We start from the raw sequence: 18046 nt of genomic DNA, 5'->3' as shown, positions 1-18046 counted from the left end.
TGTGCATTTTTTTCCTGTTTAGACATCAAGTAAAGTAATGTCTGCCTCTTGTGTCCCAGAGGCCATACCATAGAGATGATCTCTTAGTATTCACATCTCCTTTAGCCCATGAGCTTCAAATTGTGATCAAGGAAATGTTCCAGAATTGAACTTCTCCCTGGAATTCTTTTGTATTTTTTTCCCTCCATGAAAACGGCCTCCGAATTTATTTCTGCATCTATCTCTTAGAACTTGATTTTCCTTTACTGAAAAGAATGTCAACATATTATCAGCACATGGAGAGCTAGGACTTGCCAAATGCCAAGTATATGCCAGAGATTGTTTTAAGTGCATAGTACATTGCATGGATTAACTCATGTAAATAGCATTATAACCTTTATCATTTGAAAATTAAGGTGCAGGAAGGTAAAATGACTATGACTTGCCCATGGTCACTCATCTGGTAAGTGGCAGAGCCTGGACTGAAATCCAGACAAATAGGCTCTATGTTTTTGTTGTTATTGGTTTTGGGGTTTTTTTTTGTTTTTGTTTTTGTTTTTGTTTTTTAACTGGGGATTGAACTCAGGGGTGCTTAACCACTGAGCCACATCCCCCAGCCCTTATTTATTTTTCATTTGGAGACAGGGTTTAGGGCCTCACTAAATTGCTGAGGCTGGCCTTGAACTTGTGATCTTCCTGCCTCAGTCTCCCAAGTCCCTGGGATTACAGGGGTGGGTCACCAAACCTGGCCTGGCTCCATGTTTTTAAAACTACAGTATAATGCTTCTTTTAAATATCCCTATGAGCTATATCACATATTCATCCCCTTTCTTCCCATCTCCACTGATGCCACATCAGTGTTGAGACTTTTAGGATATCTTAGTTACATTCGCTCTCAGTTTGTCTCTCTGTCCAATCACTCTCTCTGCTTATTTCTGGGTATCACTGCCAGATTAATTTTCTTAAAATACTAGTTTCATTATGTCACTCCTCTAGCCAAGAAACTACATCTTTATTGTTGTAAAATACACATAATATTTATCATTGTAAGCATTCACCATGTTCAATTCAGTGAGGTTCAATACATTCATAATGTTGTGTAGTCATTACCACAATCTATACCCAAAATTTTTTCATTATCTACACCCATTAACAACAAATATCTCCTTCCTTCTACACGCATTAACAAAACAACAGGGCTGGGGAGATAGCTCAGCTGATAGAGTGCTTGCCTTGCAAGCACAAGGCCCTGAGTTCGATCCCCAGTACCGCAAAAAAAAAAAAAAAAAAACCAGAAACTCTGCATCCATTATACAATAATTCCTTTCTCCTCTCCACCTCTAACACATAGCAACCTCTCTTTCACTTTCTGTCAGTTTGCCTATTCAAGAAACTACATTTTGCAAACCATTATCTTCTCTCTAATTTTCAGGTCTCTCCAAATTTGGCTTCACCCAATCTATTTAATCTTATTTTTTCATATTTTCTAATATACATTCTCCATTTTAATAAGATCTATTTCCTTGACATTTTCTCAATGTCAAGCTGTGTCTATAGTCAATACCACTTTAGCATATGTAACCACTGAGTTAGCATAGAATTTAATCTTATAGGTTTACTGGTCCAATCCCCTTTTACAAGCTACAGAGCTTAATAACTTTCTCCAAGTTACACACAATAAGTGGTAAAGGTGGGATTTGAGCAAAGAATCCAAGTTTTTAGAAACAATTTAAAGCTACCATTTATTTTACATAGTATTCTCATACAAATTCTGGGGAGCCTTTATTACTATTATTATCATCATTATCATTCTCTAGTCTACATATGAAGAAATCCCAATCCAGAAAAGCAATTTGCTTACTCTGCTTGGACTTGCTTTCTCCTAATGTAACAGTGGTCCACTTCACCTTTTGAATATAGCCCTTGCTAGTTATTTTAAAAGGGACATGTTTTTCTTTTCCTCTTCTCCCTCCTCGACCCCTAATCTGGGGGCAGGGAACAAGATTACCTTGAATTATCTGTCCTCCAAAGGAAGGAGATGTCACTTAAAGTGACTATCTCCCAAATTAACAAAGTGAATTTCAACGCATCATCAGGACACACACACCTGGGACCCCTCTGTCAGGGCACCTTGGAATAGCTTCTTTAAAAGCCCTCTGTTTTCCCTGATGAGCAGAATCACAGCCTCTGAGACAGGAGTTCCCTGTGTTTCTCCTTTGCTAACAAAGCAATAAAATTTATTTTTCTTTTTTTTCTCAAAACCATGTCCTCCTTATTGGATTGGCATCAAGGACAAGAACCCGCTTTCAGTAACACTAATAATTGAGTCCTAGATTTTTCCACGTGCATGTAGTAAAGCAGTAGGTCCTAGGAGAACAGCAACCTTGGCTTTCCAAGCCTGACAGAACCTAGCATCCTGCTGCACTCACATAGTTCAGTAAATAAACATGGATACACGGATCGGTGCACATAATATTTAGGAAGATTTACTCCAATTTTGGCACTACATTTTAACCACAAGGACTTGGGTAATGACAACACAAGTTCTTATCATGAATGCAAAAAATGTCTTGATACCACAGAGCCTGGCACAGGGTTATTAAAGGGCAGTTGTCTTATGCAGAGCTTTATAAAAAAACAAAGCTACACCTCTAAAAGCCGAATTTAAGTTCTGTACTTAAAACTTAGCGGCGGAGTCATTTACATTTAAAGAATTAGAGGATTGGGGTCCCTTGAACTAGTGTTCATAGGGGCTTCGACGCAAGTGTGATTTTCTCTGGGCTTAACATTCCTGCCAGGCTGTCTCTGGTAGCCGACACCAGGAACCTCCCTCTCCCTGCTGCAGGCTCAGACCCACCGCTTTCGGGGGTTCCGCCCGGGCTCTCTGTACACTCAGCCCCGCACAAAGATGGCGCGGTGGCGAACTGGCCCAATAGAGGGTGGCGTTGCTCCTGGTTACCTAAGTAACAGCCAATGGGCAGCGAGAATTGGGCCGCCAGGAATGTCGGCGTCGCGTGGGGCAGACTGTGGAAGTGGCGGAGAGGAAGGTGGAAGCCGGGAAACCGGCGGAGCAGAGGTCTCGGCCGCCGAAGTCCTGCGTTGGGGCGTGACAGTCGTCCCGAAAGGCCAAGCCCAGGTTGGCTGGCGGCGCGGGTGAGAGGGGCCCGCGAGAGAATGGTTAGCCAGGTAGGGACAAAGGAGCCGAGCAGATGAACCGGGCTGGGGAGCGCGACTCCATCCCGGATGCGCTGATCCGAGGGCGGCTGCCTTGGGTGGTGGGTACTAAGCCCAGGACTCGAGTTTCGACCACTGAGTCGAGTCCCACAGCACCCGGGTTAGCAGGAGAAGCTGCGTCTGGAGCGAATGACAGAACTGTGTGAGCAGAAGAAGCTGCGGGACTGGAGAGCAGACCCAGGTAGATGGAAGGAGCGGGGCTGGAATGCAAGAATGGGGTGGGAGAATGGAGTGTTGCCTTGTGGAGATCTAGGGCTTTGTTTGCTTTGGGTTCCGCCTCTATCAAGCTGGTGGGGAGACGTCCTGCATACGGAGGCTTGGGGAATGGGATGCCTAGATTACTTTGGGTGGCATCTCTGCCGTAGACTGCTTAGATACCAACAGGAGTACCTCCGCTGTGTTAGTACCCGGCCCAGGCATTCTCCTGGGCCTCCTTTCCCTTTAAATAGAATGGTATTCTTTTAGTATTACTCCCTCGTCTCTATTGCTTCCAGGTCTTCCTCTTAGTCTTTCTGGTGTCAATGTTTTCTTCCCACCTTCTTCAATGTAACCATTACAGTCTTCCTGAGTAAGACCTTTATATAGTAACAATATATTTGTTTATTTTTCAAGTGAGAGAAAAGGGGATTAGATTTATAATTTTTTTTTTTTAAGTCAGGGTCATTTAAACGACTTTAAAAAATCTTTTTGGTCTAGTTTCCTAAAAAGCTTAGTATTTGGGGCTGGGGTTGTGGCTCACTGACAAGAAAGAGTACTTGCCTAGCACATGCGAAGCGCTGGGTTCGATCCTCAGCACCACATTAAAAAAATTAATAACGTTATAAAAAATTTATGAAAAAAATTTTTTAAAAACTTAGTATTTGTTCATCAGAGGCTTCATTTTCTTATCCATTTCAATTGTAAAAGATGGCAAAGTGCTTTTTGTTTTAATTACTGAGAGAACTTTGGCAAGACTGTCATACTCTGGGAATGGTGGCTTTAGGATAATTTGAAAGTTTATGTGGTAGTTAAGGTGTCTGCCTCCAAATGATAGTCTTTAACTGAAAATCTATCTCCTTTTATGGAGAACTTTTTCCTCCACCCCACCCCTACTCTTAAATCTGGACGCAGGTTCCTGTGAATGAATAAATGTTCTTTAGTAAGTTTGATTTTTTGCTAAGATTTTAAAAAGACAAACAACAAAATAAAAAATTCTCATTTCTGCCCCAGAGTTGTGTTTTGGAATATCTGGGACATAAGAAAAAAAGATAGCAAGAACCAGGCATGGTGGCACATGCTTGTAAGTCCCAGTGACTTGGAAAGATTGCAAGTTAGAGGCCAGCCTCAGGAATTTTGCAAGACCCTAGGGCTGGGGATGTAGCTCAGTGGCAAAGTGCCCCTGGGTTCAGTTCCCAATACCAAAAATAAGTAAGTAAGTAAATAAATAAATAAATAAATAAATAACAGGGATATATTTCTAGTATGCAGAGTAATAGTGTATTGGTTTATAGAGACAAAATAGTAATTTTCTTTTAGGTAAATGTTTGAACTGATCCTGCAACTCATCTATCCAGAGTGCAGAATGAGGATAGGTGTCTATTTAGAAGCAGGAATCATCACCCCAAGGCCATCTATTCTCTTTAACAAGATTATTTAAATAACCTACAAGTACCAATTTGCCTCCCTTATTAAGGTATTGGGCTTTTCAGTCTTTATCAACACTGACTATATTAAACTAATTTGTCTCAATGACCATGATTACTGGTGAAATTCCTTTTTTTGCACAGTGGCTGTGCAGCTGACTCTTAATTAGAATAACTAATTACAGAAGTCGAATTAAAATTCTGACACTATACCATGCAGTGACAATATCAATTATTTGGACATATGTAGCAATTTCCTGCCAAATGTATTCAACCATGGCTGGAGACCCATGGATTCTACATTATCTTCCCTTTGATTGATACTTCTGATTGTGGTCTTGGGAATGAACATGATTTTGACAAACAATTACTAAAGGGAATTTGCTGAATCTTCCTAGATAGTAAAAATTTATAATATGTACTTTTGAAAACAGAAAAGAATGGTGGGAAGATTAATGTTGAAAGATGGTGTTCCAGTTACTGTTGCTGTATAAGAAGTTACCCCCAAATTTAGTATCTTTTAACATGATGTTCATAGATTCTATAGGTCAGGAATTTGGGACTGGCACCGTGGGGATGGCCTCTTTCTGCTCCATGATAGATTAGATTTGTACCCAGTGACTGGAGGCTCAAGTCATGTGAAGGCTCCTTCACTGATGCCTGGTACCCAAGCTAGGATGATTCAAAGGTATGGACAGCTAGCTGGGGCAACAACTCTCTATCTGGCTTGCATAGGAACCTCCAGGTAGTTGGACTTCTTATGTGGTGGCTCAGGTCCCTGAGCTGTGCAACTGTGGATATGCCAGTGAGCAGGATGGAAGTTGCATGACCTTTAATGATCTAACCTCAGAACATACAAAGCTTCCTTCCTGTTCTATGGTTGAAGCAGTTACAAACCTCAGATTCAAGGGAATAGAGTTAAACTTCACTTTTTTTAATTAACTTTTTTTTTATTTTTACAGACTGCATTTTGATTCACTGTACACAAATGGGGTGCAACTTTTCATTTCTGTGGTTGTACACAATGTAGATTCACACCATTCATGTAATCATAAATATAATAGGGTAATACTGTCTGTTTCATTCTGCTATCTTCCATCTCCCACCCCATTTTCCTCTACACCATCCAAAGTTCCTTCATTCTTTTCTTCCCCCCACCTACCACCCCTAAACTTCACTTTTTTTTTTTTTTTTTTTGTTTCTACTTCATAGGTATTCTTTAATGGTAGTTCCTACAAAAGGCACAAAATATTGTTTTTTTTTTCTTTGAACAATTTTTTGGCTAGTCTGAGGAATGATTTATTTTTCCAAACAGATATAAGACATTTGATATGTTCACTATTTTAATAACAATACATATAACCATGTCATCGCCATGGAATGTAAGTTCAGGTTAGACAAGTGAATTTTACAAGTGTACTAAAGCATTCTGTAGTTTACCAAAGTTTGTGCATAATGCCTGACCAGACCAGCTTGTTCAAAACCAGCAATTACTTCCATTTTAGGTAATTTGTTTAATTTAACACTTATAAGTCTTACAGAGAAAATAAACATACTGCACACATTTAAAAAGTGCTCTTCATTTACCTTTGTATTAGCACTTAAAATACATATTTCTATTTCAAGATGACATTTAAAAATTATTCTAATATAACAACAGCAAAAAATATAATTCTGCAATTAAAAAGAGCTAAAGTGGAATCCATAATTAAGTTGTTCTCATGTTTACAAGTGTGATTATGAAATAAATACTTCTATGCAGTTCTGTTGTAAGCTTTCCAGATATGGTTTAAACATACACACACACACTCTCTCTCTCTCTCTCTCTCTCTCTCTCTCTCTCTCTCAGTTGTGGGAAGATTTATAAGTTACAGTTCATGCACTTTTGTGAAGTAGTTCTTTAAGAGTCAACCAACACTAAAAAACTGAAGTTCTTAAACCAGTTCACAAGGCAGGCAGAAAAAAATTGAATTAACTGGGTTAAATAGGATTCCTACCCAAAATCCAAAGCATGTGTGTGATATTCTGTAGTAAACTGGGAGTACTTCAGAACTGGCCTGTTGTCTTCTCAGAAGTAATTTCTGTCGTAAGTGTTTAAGGTGGATGTTGTAACGCTATCCAATGTATGTAGGTGACATGTTTCTTTTGTGTTAACGTGACTTCCCTCAATGACCTAGTCAGTCAATTTGTCATTAATAATTTGATCACCAGGCAAATCAAGCCTGCAAGAAAAGAAGCCATTATTCAAAATACTGTGTTACAACCTGAACCCATTCAAGTTATTTATTTTTCGACATAAACATATAACCTCGACATAACAAAAACAAGCACTTCCAACAAGACCAAGACAGTATCTCTTCTTCTAAGGTTTAGGTTTTGCCCAGAATTCCTTACACATGGAATAGCCCATACCCAAAGTCATTGCTCCTACAACAAAGCCTTGGGCTGCCACACGCATGTGAATCAGGTGAATGGACATTTTAGTTTTCCCCTGTTCTTTAATTTGTATAATCCATACGCAACAATTGCTGCAAAACCTGCCATACCAACAGGTACAAATGGTGCCTCTTTAGCTTTTCGGATAAGTTTAGATCCCTGATCTTCATCATACGAAGAAAGAGAAACATCTGTGTTGGTTGACATAGTGGTTGCTTGAAGAAACTTCCGAAAGCGACAAAACCCTTTACCACCGGACCGGCTCTAAACTTCACTTTTTGATATATCATTGGCAGGTCAGATTATATTTGAACTTATAAGACCAGAGATATTATTACAAGCAACTTTGGAAAATACCACATTTGGTAATAAGATAACCTTTCAAGTTTCATTAGTTTTCTTAAAATATTGAGGGTACAGACCCCAAGGGCTGACAGCATACTAAAAGGTTTACAATTTAAAGGCGGGGCTAGTACCTTGACCATGGATAATCTTCAAACTGGAGAAACTTTCCTTTTTTCAGGGACCTTATAAGTTCCTCTGGAACAAGATGGGATACCATTCTGGAAGTTTCATGTAGTCTTTAGGAAAAGTAAGTACAAGGGGATGCTCCCCCTAAGTCCCAAAGTAGTTGTTATGGCTCCTCAAATCCCACTGCCATACACGTCTTCCCAAATTTGGAGTGAAGACATGTTGGTTAACTGTTTCCAAACATTTAAAGGAAATACCCTTATAACCTTGATTTTGTGCTTATGTTTTAGAGTGATGGTTTAGTTATAAGGTTTTGTTGAAGATACATACCTTAGACTATAATACAATGGACATGTTTTGAAAGGATAAAATATTTCTGATCTGTACCTTAAGTTGACTATTAGTGTTGTGACTCATTAAATCTGGGAAGAGCTGAAGATGACTTGTAGCTATCAAAATGCCTAGCTGGACTCAACAGAATTTTCCTCAGCTGTTCTGATGGAAAATTTCTTCTCTTCCTCTCATTAATGTTGCATTTGCAATGGAGTCATGTTGACCTCTATTTAAGCATCCTCTGATGTTGAGCTGATGGTAGGAGGCTTGTGAGCCTGAAATTGGATGCTGACCTTATAGGGACATTCACAAGACAGAGGACACAGCAGGTACTAGCATCACTTATCTGAGAAAATAGACCCTAGGGGTTTGGAGGAGCTTTAGTACCAAAAAAAAAAAAAAAAAAAAAAAAACCCCGGTGCCCGAGGAGAGCCAGCTTATATCCCCTCCAGGAGGCGAAGGGTAGGGCTGATGCCAATTTTGCAAAGATTAGGCAAGAGTTAGCTGCCCAATCATGGTAAAGGTCAAAACGAGCAGGCACGAACAGGAGCACCTGTGCACACGTTGTGTACGAGGACTTAATTGGATACGGTCAATGACAAATCACCTGGGTGTGCTTATGCCAATCAACCTCCTCACCACAGATGTGATCAAAGCAACCTCTGGCTGGCTGCCAAGCGCCCTCCTGGCACCATCCGCTCGGCATAGCCCCCAACACCTGACCCTGCTGTGATGAGACCAGGCTGCTTTCACATCAGACCTTTTCTGGGTTTTTGGTATCTGTATCAAAAATGCCCAGAGTTAAAATAGCCTATAGGATATTGGTGGAAGAACAGGTAAGTGGCGATTATAGGTTGTGTTTCTTCTACCTAGCTTGTACCTCATTAGTCCAACTTGCTAAATTGTTCTATTTCAAAATGTTCCTTGAATTATATTGGAAGCATTTTGATACTGAGCAGAGACTTTACAGAATCACCATCCACCAGGTTTGGCCCCTGTGCTCTGAAGAGAAGGTACATGTGTCCTGTTGGAACTCAGTCAGGTGCCTGAAGTTCAGACTCTAGGTTAATAATTAATCACAGGGAACTTTTCAGTGGTGATTTATATCCCAGAGAGCTTTTCATGCAGTATTTCCATTTAGCAGAATAGTGGTCCACAGCTTTTAAGTGGGAATCTAGTGATGGCTTGTTAAACCTGCAGACTTGCTGGTCCACCTGTATAGAGTCCGATTCAGTAGGTCCGAGTCTGAGCCTAGGACTCTGCAACATCATCATTTGAGAAAACATTGTATTGCTTAGATCTAGAAGAGACGAAGGGGTGAGTAGAAAGACATAGGGAATTGTTTTTAATTTTTAGGGTTTGCTTTTTTAAATAATTCAGTGATTTCAAGCAGAATTTCAAATAATTCTCTGTCTCTGTTTACACTCAGATAGTTTGAGTACCTTTTTTTTAATTTGTATTGTAAACAAATGGGATACATGTTGTTTCTGTTTGTACATGAAGTAAAGGCATACCATTTGTGTACTCATACATTTACATAGGGTAATGGTGTTTGATTCATTCTGTTATTTTTTTCCTTCCCCCCCACCCCTCCCACCCCTCTTTTCCCTCTATACAGACCCTCCTTCCTCCATTCTTGCCCCCCTTCCACCCTCCATTATGTGTCATCATCCGCTTATCAGCGAGATTTTTCGTCCTTTGGTTTTTTGAGATTGGCTTATCTCACTTAGCATGATAGTCTCCAATTTCATCCATTTGCCTGCAAATGCCATAATTTTATTATTCTTTATAGCTGAGTAATATTCCATTGTATATATATACCACAGTTTCTTTATCCATTCATCAATTGAAGGACATCTAGGTTGGTTCCACAATCTGGCTATTGTGAATTGAGCAGCTATGAACATTGATGTGGCTATATCTCCGTAGTATGCTGATTTTAAGTCCTTTGGGTATAGACCAAGGAGTGGGATAGCTGGGTCAAATGGTGGTTCCATTCCAAGCTTTCTGAGGAATCTCCACACTGCTTTCCAGAGTGGCTGCACTAATTTGCAACCCCACCAGCAATGTATGAGTGTACCTTTTTCCCCACATCTTCACCAACACCTTTTGTTGCTTGTATTCTTGATAATCGCCATTCTAATTGGGGTGAGATGGAGTCTTAGGGTAGTTTTGATTTGCATTTATCTTATTACTAGAGGTGTTGAACATTTTTTCATATATCTGTTGATTGCGTGTAGATCTTCTTCTGTGAAGTGTCTGTTCATTTCCTTGGCCCATTTGTTGATTGGGTTATTTGTATTCTTGGTGTAGAGTTTTTTGAGTTCTTTATATATTCTGGAAATTAGTGCTCTATCTGAAGTATGAGTGGCAAAGACATTCTCCCACTCTGTAGGTTCTCTCTTCACATTGCTGATAGTTTCCTTTGCTGAGAGAAGGCTTTTTAGTTTGAATCTATCCCAGTTATTGATTCTTGCTTTTATTTCTTGTGCTATGGGAGCCCTGTTAAGGAAGTCTGATCCTAAGCCAACAAGTTGAAGATTTGGACCTACTTTTTCTTCTATAAGATGAAGGGGGCTGGGGAGATAGCTCAGTTGGTAAAGTGCTTGCCTTGCAAGCACAGGGCCCTGGGTTCGATCCCCAGCACCACCAAAAAAAAAAGTTGAAGGGTCTCTGGTCTGATTCCGAGGTCCTTGATCCATTTTGAGTTGAGTTTTGTGCAGGGTGAGAGGGGTTTAGTTTCATTCTGCTGCATATGGATTTCCAGTTTTCCCAGCACCATTTGTTGAAGAGGCTATCTTTTCTCCATTGCATATTTTTGGCCCCTTTGTGTAGTATGAGAAAATTGTATTTATTTGAGTGTGTGTCCATGTCCTCTATTCTGTACCATTGATCTACCCTGTCTATTTTGGTACCAATACCATGCCATTTTTGTTACTATTGCTTTGTAGTAGAGTTGAAGATCTGGTATTGCGATACCCCCTGCTTCATTCTTCCTGCTAAGGATTGCTTTAGCTATTCTGGGTTTCTTATTCTTCCAGATGAATTTCATGATTGCTTGCTCTATTTCTGTAAGGTACATCATTGGGATTTTAGTTGGAATTGCATTGAATCTGTATAGCACTTTTGGTAGTATGGCCATTTTAACAATATTAATTCTGCCTATCCAAGAACATGGGAGATCTTTCCATCTTCTAAGGTCTTCCTGAGTACCTTCTTAAAGAATATCCTGAATATAGCATTCTTTACCTGTTCTAGCCTGTTCCAATGGTTTGTTTTTTTGTTTTGTTTTGTTTTTACCATGGTACATTTGTCATAGCATTTCTTCTGCTCCCTCTACACTGTGTCCCCCTAGACACCCATTCACACTTGGATGTATCAGTTGGCTTTTGCTGGGTTAACACACCACCCTAAAACATAGTGGCTGGTAACAACAGCCATTTATTTGTCAGTCTGATTTCTGTGAGTTTGAGGCCGGGTTCAGCAGGGCAGCTGTCCCGGTCTTGCTTTCATCATTACCAGCCCTGTTCCCAATGCCCTCAGCCCCCACTGCCACTCAGAGCTCCCAATTCCCCACCTTAGTTGCTATAAACTCTGCCTAGCCTTCAGAGATCTCCTGAGCTAGCCTGACCTAAAATCAGAGGCCAGAGTACAGGCAAAGGAGGACTGGCCATAGTTAAGGGAAGCTTGGGTGCTCATCCCAGCTTGACTACTAATAAACCTTTTTTTTCTTCCTTTTTTTTTTTTTTTTTTTTGTACCAGGGATTGAACCCAGGGACACTTTACCACTGACTCTCATCCCCAGCCTTCTTTTTGTATTTTATTTAGAGACGGGGTCTCACTGAGTTGCTTAAGGCCTCCCTAAGTTGTTTAGGCTGGCTTTGCACTTGCAAACCTCCTGCCTCAGCCTCCTGAGCTGCTGGGATTACAGGCATGTGCCACTGTGCCTGGCCACTAACAAACTTTTTAACTACTCTGCATACCCCATGTATATGTTGCTCTTTGTGCTTTCATTTCTTGGTTTTCTTCACTACTCATTTTAAATTCTGCCCATGCCTTTTCTTTGTTATACTCTACCATCCAAGTTGGCACTTCGTTACGTTTTCTCTGGTATAATTCAGTGTTTCAATTGCTAGTCTTATCTACTAGATTAACACCTCAGTGAGGACAGAGACTGTATTGTATACATCAACTAAACACATAGTGGGTGTTAAGTAACTATTTGTAGATGAAGCCTCTATTTGTATCCCAGATCATAGATAATAGAAACTGGCTGAAAACTTTTAAGTGGGTTAAAACAAGTGCATGCACACTGTTGGTGGTGGTGGTAGTAGTGATGGTGATGTTATTGTTGGTGGTGGTAGTGATAGTGATAGTGATGTTGGTATTGGTTGTTGGTGGTGGTTGTGATAATGGGGTGGTGGTGGTGGTGGTGGCTGGAAAGGAGGTTATTTTTGTTTAATGTACCCAAGGTAGCTTATATTCACTAGGCTGGTAGCCTTTAGAGCATATCTATAAAATCACTTTGCAGTCCATTCCTCCAGTCATCCTGTGACATTGATTCTTTTCCATTTATTTCCTACAGATTTCGTCCTTTTCTTCTGTACACTCTCACCATGACCCTGACAAAAGGTTCCTTCACCTACTCCAGTGGGGAGGAGTATCGTGGCGAGTGGAAGGAGGGTGAGAAGGACCCTGGGGATCCAGTGATGAACACGACATTTGGCTGAAAGAAAAATACATCAGGATAGAGAACCAACTTTATGAATCTTCATTTCCTACTCCAGAGCTTAATTCTACATAGTGCCTTTCCTTTGTTCTATTTTAGGATTAAATAAAGGAATTAGAAAATGCTTTAGAAAATTCTAAAGGAGAGGAACAAAGTAATCCAGACTTCAGGGATGGTACCAGAAGATCTCAGACAGGACTGTCTCCCAAATTAACAAATGAATTACAACTCCAATAGAGAGCATGTTTATCGTAGCCTTTGAGTCACCTCTATAAAAACCCCCTGTTCCTGCTGATGGGCAGAATCACAGCCTTTGGAACAGGAGTACCCTGTGTTTCTCTTTTGCTAGCAAAGCAATAAAATCTTCTTTAAAAAAGAAAGAAAGAAAGAAAAGAAAATTCTAAAGGAATTAGAACCTGCAGAAAAGAGTTGAATCTTTCCAAAATTCTTGATTTGGAGTGTTATATCCTTTCATGCCTTAACAGTATTATTTGGGAATTTCTTAAATAAATGCTATTGTAACCAGAAGAGCAAAATGAATTCTTTAAGAGCATATAATTGAGTACAGAATTTGTTACAATGTATTGGTTGCAGTGAATCTTAAGAAGTTCAAGATCTGAAAATTAGGATAGATGCTTATGACCAAATGACATTCATTGCCTTGAATTTCCTGTGACAGCTCATTACATTTGGAAGTATCTATTCATAGGAATAGTAAAATTCTTCAGAGCCTGAGACCATGCAGGAAGTGGTTTAATGATGTTTGGTTTGGAGACACAATCTGGCCACTGTAAAGTTTTATGTGTCCAGTCCTAGTCAGCCAGGAACTGCCCAGAGGAGACTGGACTTTCTACACTGGAACAGGTGAAGGGCAGTTCATAGTGTAACCAGGCATGTGCCTCATTCTTTTTACATTAGATCCCTGCAGTTGATAAACCTTTGAGCCTTGAGAAATTGTGCATTTTGTGACCTTACTCCTTCCATTCCAAGCCTTTTCTCCCCCTCCTCCAACACTTGCTGTCCCCTTTTATACGGCCTTTTAGAGGAGAGACTTGCTGAGGCTCTGCTGGGTGGTCTCCACCCATCAAAAGAACTCCCTTGCATAGTCTGAACAGCATGACTGCTTCCCCAGCATCTTGCTTCGGTTTCCTGGTCAGGTTAGTGAGTAAACATAGCCCTATTGAAGTAACAGAGCTCAAACCAGTGCTGCCAATCAGGCTGTTAGGTTTGCCCCATAGCTTCACAATGCTAAAGAATGCTTTTTTTTTTTTTTTTTTCCTCAGAGAGGCAGTGTAGGTAAGGCCAATGGAGGGCTGCAAGTCAGGCTGTCTGCTGCCTTTGCATTCTTGCTCTGGAATCTGGAATAAGTTATTTATTCCAGAGAAATGGAGAGATGGCCTCCATTTTCCCATCTATTCAATGGGGATAATAATAGTACTGTGTCTGCCTCATAAGGTTGCACAAAGATTAAGTAAGATCATAGACACAAAGTGCTTAGAAGAGTGGCTGGCACATAGTATATGTGCTATGAATGTTAGCTACTATTATTTTACTCTTATTCATACTTGGAGAGATGGGCTCCAAATCTGACGGTTGTGACTTAATGGAAGGTTCCAGGAACCAGGTTTCCTGGTGTCTGACTCTGCCCTGTTAATGCTGCCACTTCTTTTCTTTCTTTTGTGGATAGGGTCATGAAACATATGGGATGTTAGGCAAGTGAGAAGGGATCCTGAAGTGACCCCATTCTAACCTGCACCTGTCCTTCCCTTTGCTCAGGTCGCAGACATGGTTTTGGACAACTGATGTTTGCAGATGGTGGCACCTACCTGGGTCATTTTGAGAATGGACTCTTTAATGGTTTTGGGGTACTGACCTTCTCAGATGGCTCAAGGTGAGTACTAGGTCATTACTTTTTCTACCTTTCAACGAGGGAGGCTCTGATATAAAAATGGGATATTGGTGAATTTCTTATCAACCTTGAGTTTGTCCCAGGCCCTGCAGAAGATAAACCAGCAATGGGCAGTACTTTGATTGGTTACTTTTAAAATAGATATGAAATTTGAAATGTCAAGGAGGTGAGAGGCTTTCCACCCCACCTCCGTTCACTTAAGTTCTTTCCCTGAGATCAAGCCTTTCAATCCTTCTGCCTCAGCTTCCCAAGTAGCTGGGATTTACAGTCATGCACCACCGTACTGGACTTGGCTCCGTGGCATTTTTAACTAATACATACCTGCAGCTGCTCGACTCAATTAACCTGGACAGCTAACTTGCCCACGAAAGGCTATCATCTTGGTGTTTCTGCAGGTATGAAGGGGAGTTTGCCCAGGGCAAGTTTAATGGCGTTGGAGTCTTCATTCGACATGACAACATGACCTTTGAGGGGGAATTTAAAAATGGCAGAGTAGATGGTTTTGGTAAGTTGCATGCCAGCAGGTTGAGTAACTTAGGCCAGCCTAATGTAGGTTTAGGCTATTTAGTTTTAATAGTTTTGTTTGTTTGTTGTTTTTTTGTGGTGCTGGGGATTAAACCCAGGGCCTTGTGCATGTGAGGCAAGCACTCTACCAACTGAGCTATATCCCTGGCCCTAGGCTGTTTAATTTTAATTCTTCTATGGATATCCAGCAGTCAGTAAGGATCATGCCCTAATTATCCTAAGGATATCTCTCTGTTGAACTCACCAAAGGAGCATGCCTGAGTAGACTTCAAGTTTTGTTTTTTGTTTTGTTTTGTAACTGGGGATTGAACCCAGGGACACTTAATCACTGAGTAACACCTCATCCCCTTTTATTTTTTAATTTCAAGACAGGGTCTTGCTAAGTTGCTTAGGGCCTCACTAAGTTACTGAGGCTGGTCTCAAACTTGAGATCCTCCTGCCTCAGCCTTCTGAGTCACTGAGATTACAGGTGTGCCTCATCACACTCAACTGGGTTTTTCTCCTTTAGCTCTGCCACATTAATGTCATTGTCATATTTTCTCTGCCTTCAAAGGCCTGCTGACTTTCCCTGATGGTTCTCACGGAATCCCCCGCAACGAAGGTCTATTTGAGAACAACAAGCTGCTACGGCGGGAGAAGTGTTCTGCGGTGGTTCAGCGGGCTCAGAGTGCCTCCAAGTCAGCCAGAAATCTCACTGCTTGATGGGGCAGTATGCACCACCTGGAACAGCGTCCGTAAAGCCAATGACCACCTGAGGCGAACAAAATGAACCAGATCTGAGATGAGATGAGAATGACCACAGAGCCAAAGCCTGTGATGTGCCCCATCACCTGCCAATCAGGATTTGATCACAGAAAGCGCTGAGGATTTTGGCCCAAAGACCCTGAAACAGTGGTTAGCAATTGTCTTCCTGATGCTTATTTGCTGGAGACAGGAGCTGTGTTTTCTTTTCTTTGTGGTTCTGGAAATTGAACCCAGGGGCACTTAACCACTGAGCCACATCCCTCACCCTTTTTTGTATTTTTTTTTTTTTTTTTTTTTAGAGATAGGGTCTTGCTGAGTTGCTAAGTGCCTCGCTAAGTTGCTGAGGCTGGTTTTGGTGATCCTTCTGCCTCAGCCTCCAGAGTTGCTGGGGTTACAGGTGTGCACTACTGTGCCCAGCCACAGTAGCTGTGTTTTCTTACTTGTTGGTATTTCCTATTCCTAAAACCTGGTGTTACCCAGTGCACACTGGCTGCAACCTTCACTCCATTGCTGCCACGTGATTCAGAATCTCTTTATTCTGTCTATGTTTGGGGCAGATGACCCTAGCCCCCACTTAGGGCCAATGCTGTGCATGGCCCTGGAGAAATGAGGAAAAAGATAGGGGTGTCTTAGAGAGTACAGTGGCCCCGTGAAAGTCAAAGCCAGAGCTTTTCCGTACATCAGCCTCTCGTTCACTGCAGTTTGAATCCTGGCTCCAGACTCCCACTTTGTCTGATCAGACTAGTCTTTGCTTGTTTCCCCTGTGAAGGATTTGGTAAGAGTGTGTTTTCTTCTCTCTTGACTTTACAAGTCATCTTCCTTACCTGAGTTAGGGCACATAATCTAACCCCCATTTGTGTCTCTTCTTCCTTAGACATCAGATAGGATCTCTTTGTGGCCTAGTCAAGAAAGAAACTGATGTAATAGTAACCTTATAACTTGTATTTGTTACTCACTGCAGGGCAAAGGGCAGACATATCCAGGCCATGAGGCCCTCCCGCAGAGCGCACTGAATGCTAGGGAAGGCCTACATTGACACAGTTCTTTCCCTGTAGGTGGTAGAGCAGACTCACCTCAACCCCTGGGTGTAGGTAGACTTGGACCCATCCTGGGACTGCAGTGAACTGAACAAGCATTGACTCCTTCTCACATTTGACTTGCTGTGACTTTCCCACTAAGAGCCTTGATCTTCAGGCCTCAGTCAGTTCTTGGCAGGTAGAATCAGGAGGCCTCCAGTGACTGCAGGACCCAGACACACCCCAGATCCCATCTTCACACTAAATCTTCCTCAACAGCAGACTGTGGTGGAAATTATAGCCGTGTGCCTCTATTTATTCTGTGAACTGTATTGTAGAATCAAGTGCTCATAGGAATAAACAAATCACCAGATCTGCCTATACTTTGTTTTTATGACTTTCCTTCCCTGAATCCTCATGAATACCAACTCATTTGTTCTTTCTAAAAGTTAGTCAGAGTGGGACTTGGAACTGACCACTGTACTATATAAAACGTCACCTAATTTTCAGAATGTCTGCAGAGTAGAATGCATGAACTCTTGTTTTAATCAGACGAACTAAGTTGCCCATAGTAGTAAATGGATAAATGGAGTAAATGGAGCTGGGTGGAGTTTCTGTCACAGTCTTTCTGATTCCAGCTCCCTTTCTGCTGGCCTCCTCTCACCCTGAGCATCAGACCGTTATTGCCAGACCTGCTGGTTGACCTTACTGAAGTCACTTCCTACCTGGTTCCCTGTCTCTGCAACAAGTAGAATGACAGAACTTCCCCCACCATGCTACCCTTTTACATGAGTGCTATTACTCAGTCCTGGGAGGAAGGTATGATTATTATCCCTGTATTACAGATGCTCAGGGGAGGTAGGTGGTTTCCATAAGGTCCCATGGACACTAGGAGCAGATCCCAGAATTGAACCCAGGCATACTGCAGCATAGAGGTACAGTCCACCAGCCTTCCTCCCTAGCCCTCACATCTTCCCTCAACCCTAAACCTGATTCTCTGAGCCCAGCTCCTCTAGAAGGTGCCTGTGAGAAGCCTAGCAGTCAAACC

The 18046-nt window shown here is 41.4% G+C and overlaps 1 protein-coding gene and 1 pseudogene across 6 annotated transcripts; one reads left to right on the top strand and one right to left on the bottom strand.

The window, feature by feature from the left end:
- Positions 1-2076: 2076 nt before the first annotated feature.
- On the bottom strand, positions 2077-7645 carry LOC124984728 (HIG1 domain family member 1A, mitochondrial-like; annotated as a pseudogene).
- Positions 2983-17377, top strand: Morn4 (MORN repeat containing 4). Of its 6 annotated transcripts, none has more exons than XM_047552700.1 (6): positions 2998-3394; positions 7795-7863; positions 12661-12758; positions 14581-14695; positions 15109-15218; positions 15792-17377. In XM_047552700.1, the coding sequence occupies exons 3-6, from the start codon at positions 12692-12694 to the stop codon at positions 15938-15940; spliced, it is 441 nt and encodes a 146-aa protein (XP_047408656.1). In that variant the 5' UTR covers positions 2998-3394; positions 7795-7863; positions 12661-12691; the 3' UTR covers positions 15941-17377. The 6 variants fall into 6 exon arrangements, with proteins under 6 accessions (XP_047408660.1, XP_047408659.1, XP_047408656.1 ...); XM_047552702.1 differs by having other exon boundaries at positions 3000-3165; XM_047552704.1 differs by lacking the exon at positions 7795-7863 and having other exon boundaries at positions 2983-3115.
- Positions 17378-18046: the final 669 nt, after the last annotated feature.

The sequence above is a fragment of the Sciurus carolinensis genome, chromosome 5, assembly GCF_902686445.1.
Source record: "Sciurus carolinensis chromosome 5, mSciCar1.2, whole genome shotgun sequence".
Classification (NCBI taxonomy): Eukaryota; Metazoa; Chordata; class Mammalia; order Rodentia; family Sciuridae; genus Sciurus; species Sciurus carolinensis.
This window is presented reverse-complemented; position numbering and strand designations above follow the sequence as displayed.

What these genes read in the sequence shown, in the direction of transcription:
- Morn4 (XM_047552704.1), top strand. Translation starts at nt 12,692, where the DNA reads ATGACCCTGACAAAAGGTTCCTTCACCTACTCCAGTGGGGAGGAGTAT. An exon ending in TCGTGGCGAGTGGAAGGAGG is followed by an intron (nt 12,759 to 14,580) that starts GTGAGAAGGACC and finishes CCCTTTGCTCAG; the next exon opens with GTCGCAGACATGGTTTTGGA. An exon ending in ACCTTCTCAGATGGCTCAAG is followed by an intron (nt 14,696 to 15,108) that starts GTGAGTACTAGG and finishes GTGTTTCTGCAG; the next exon opens with GTATGAAGGGGAGTTTGCCC.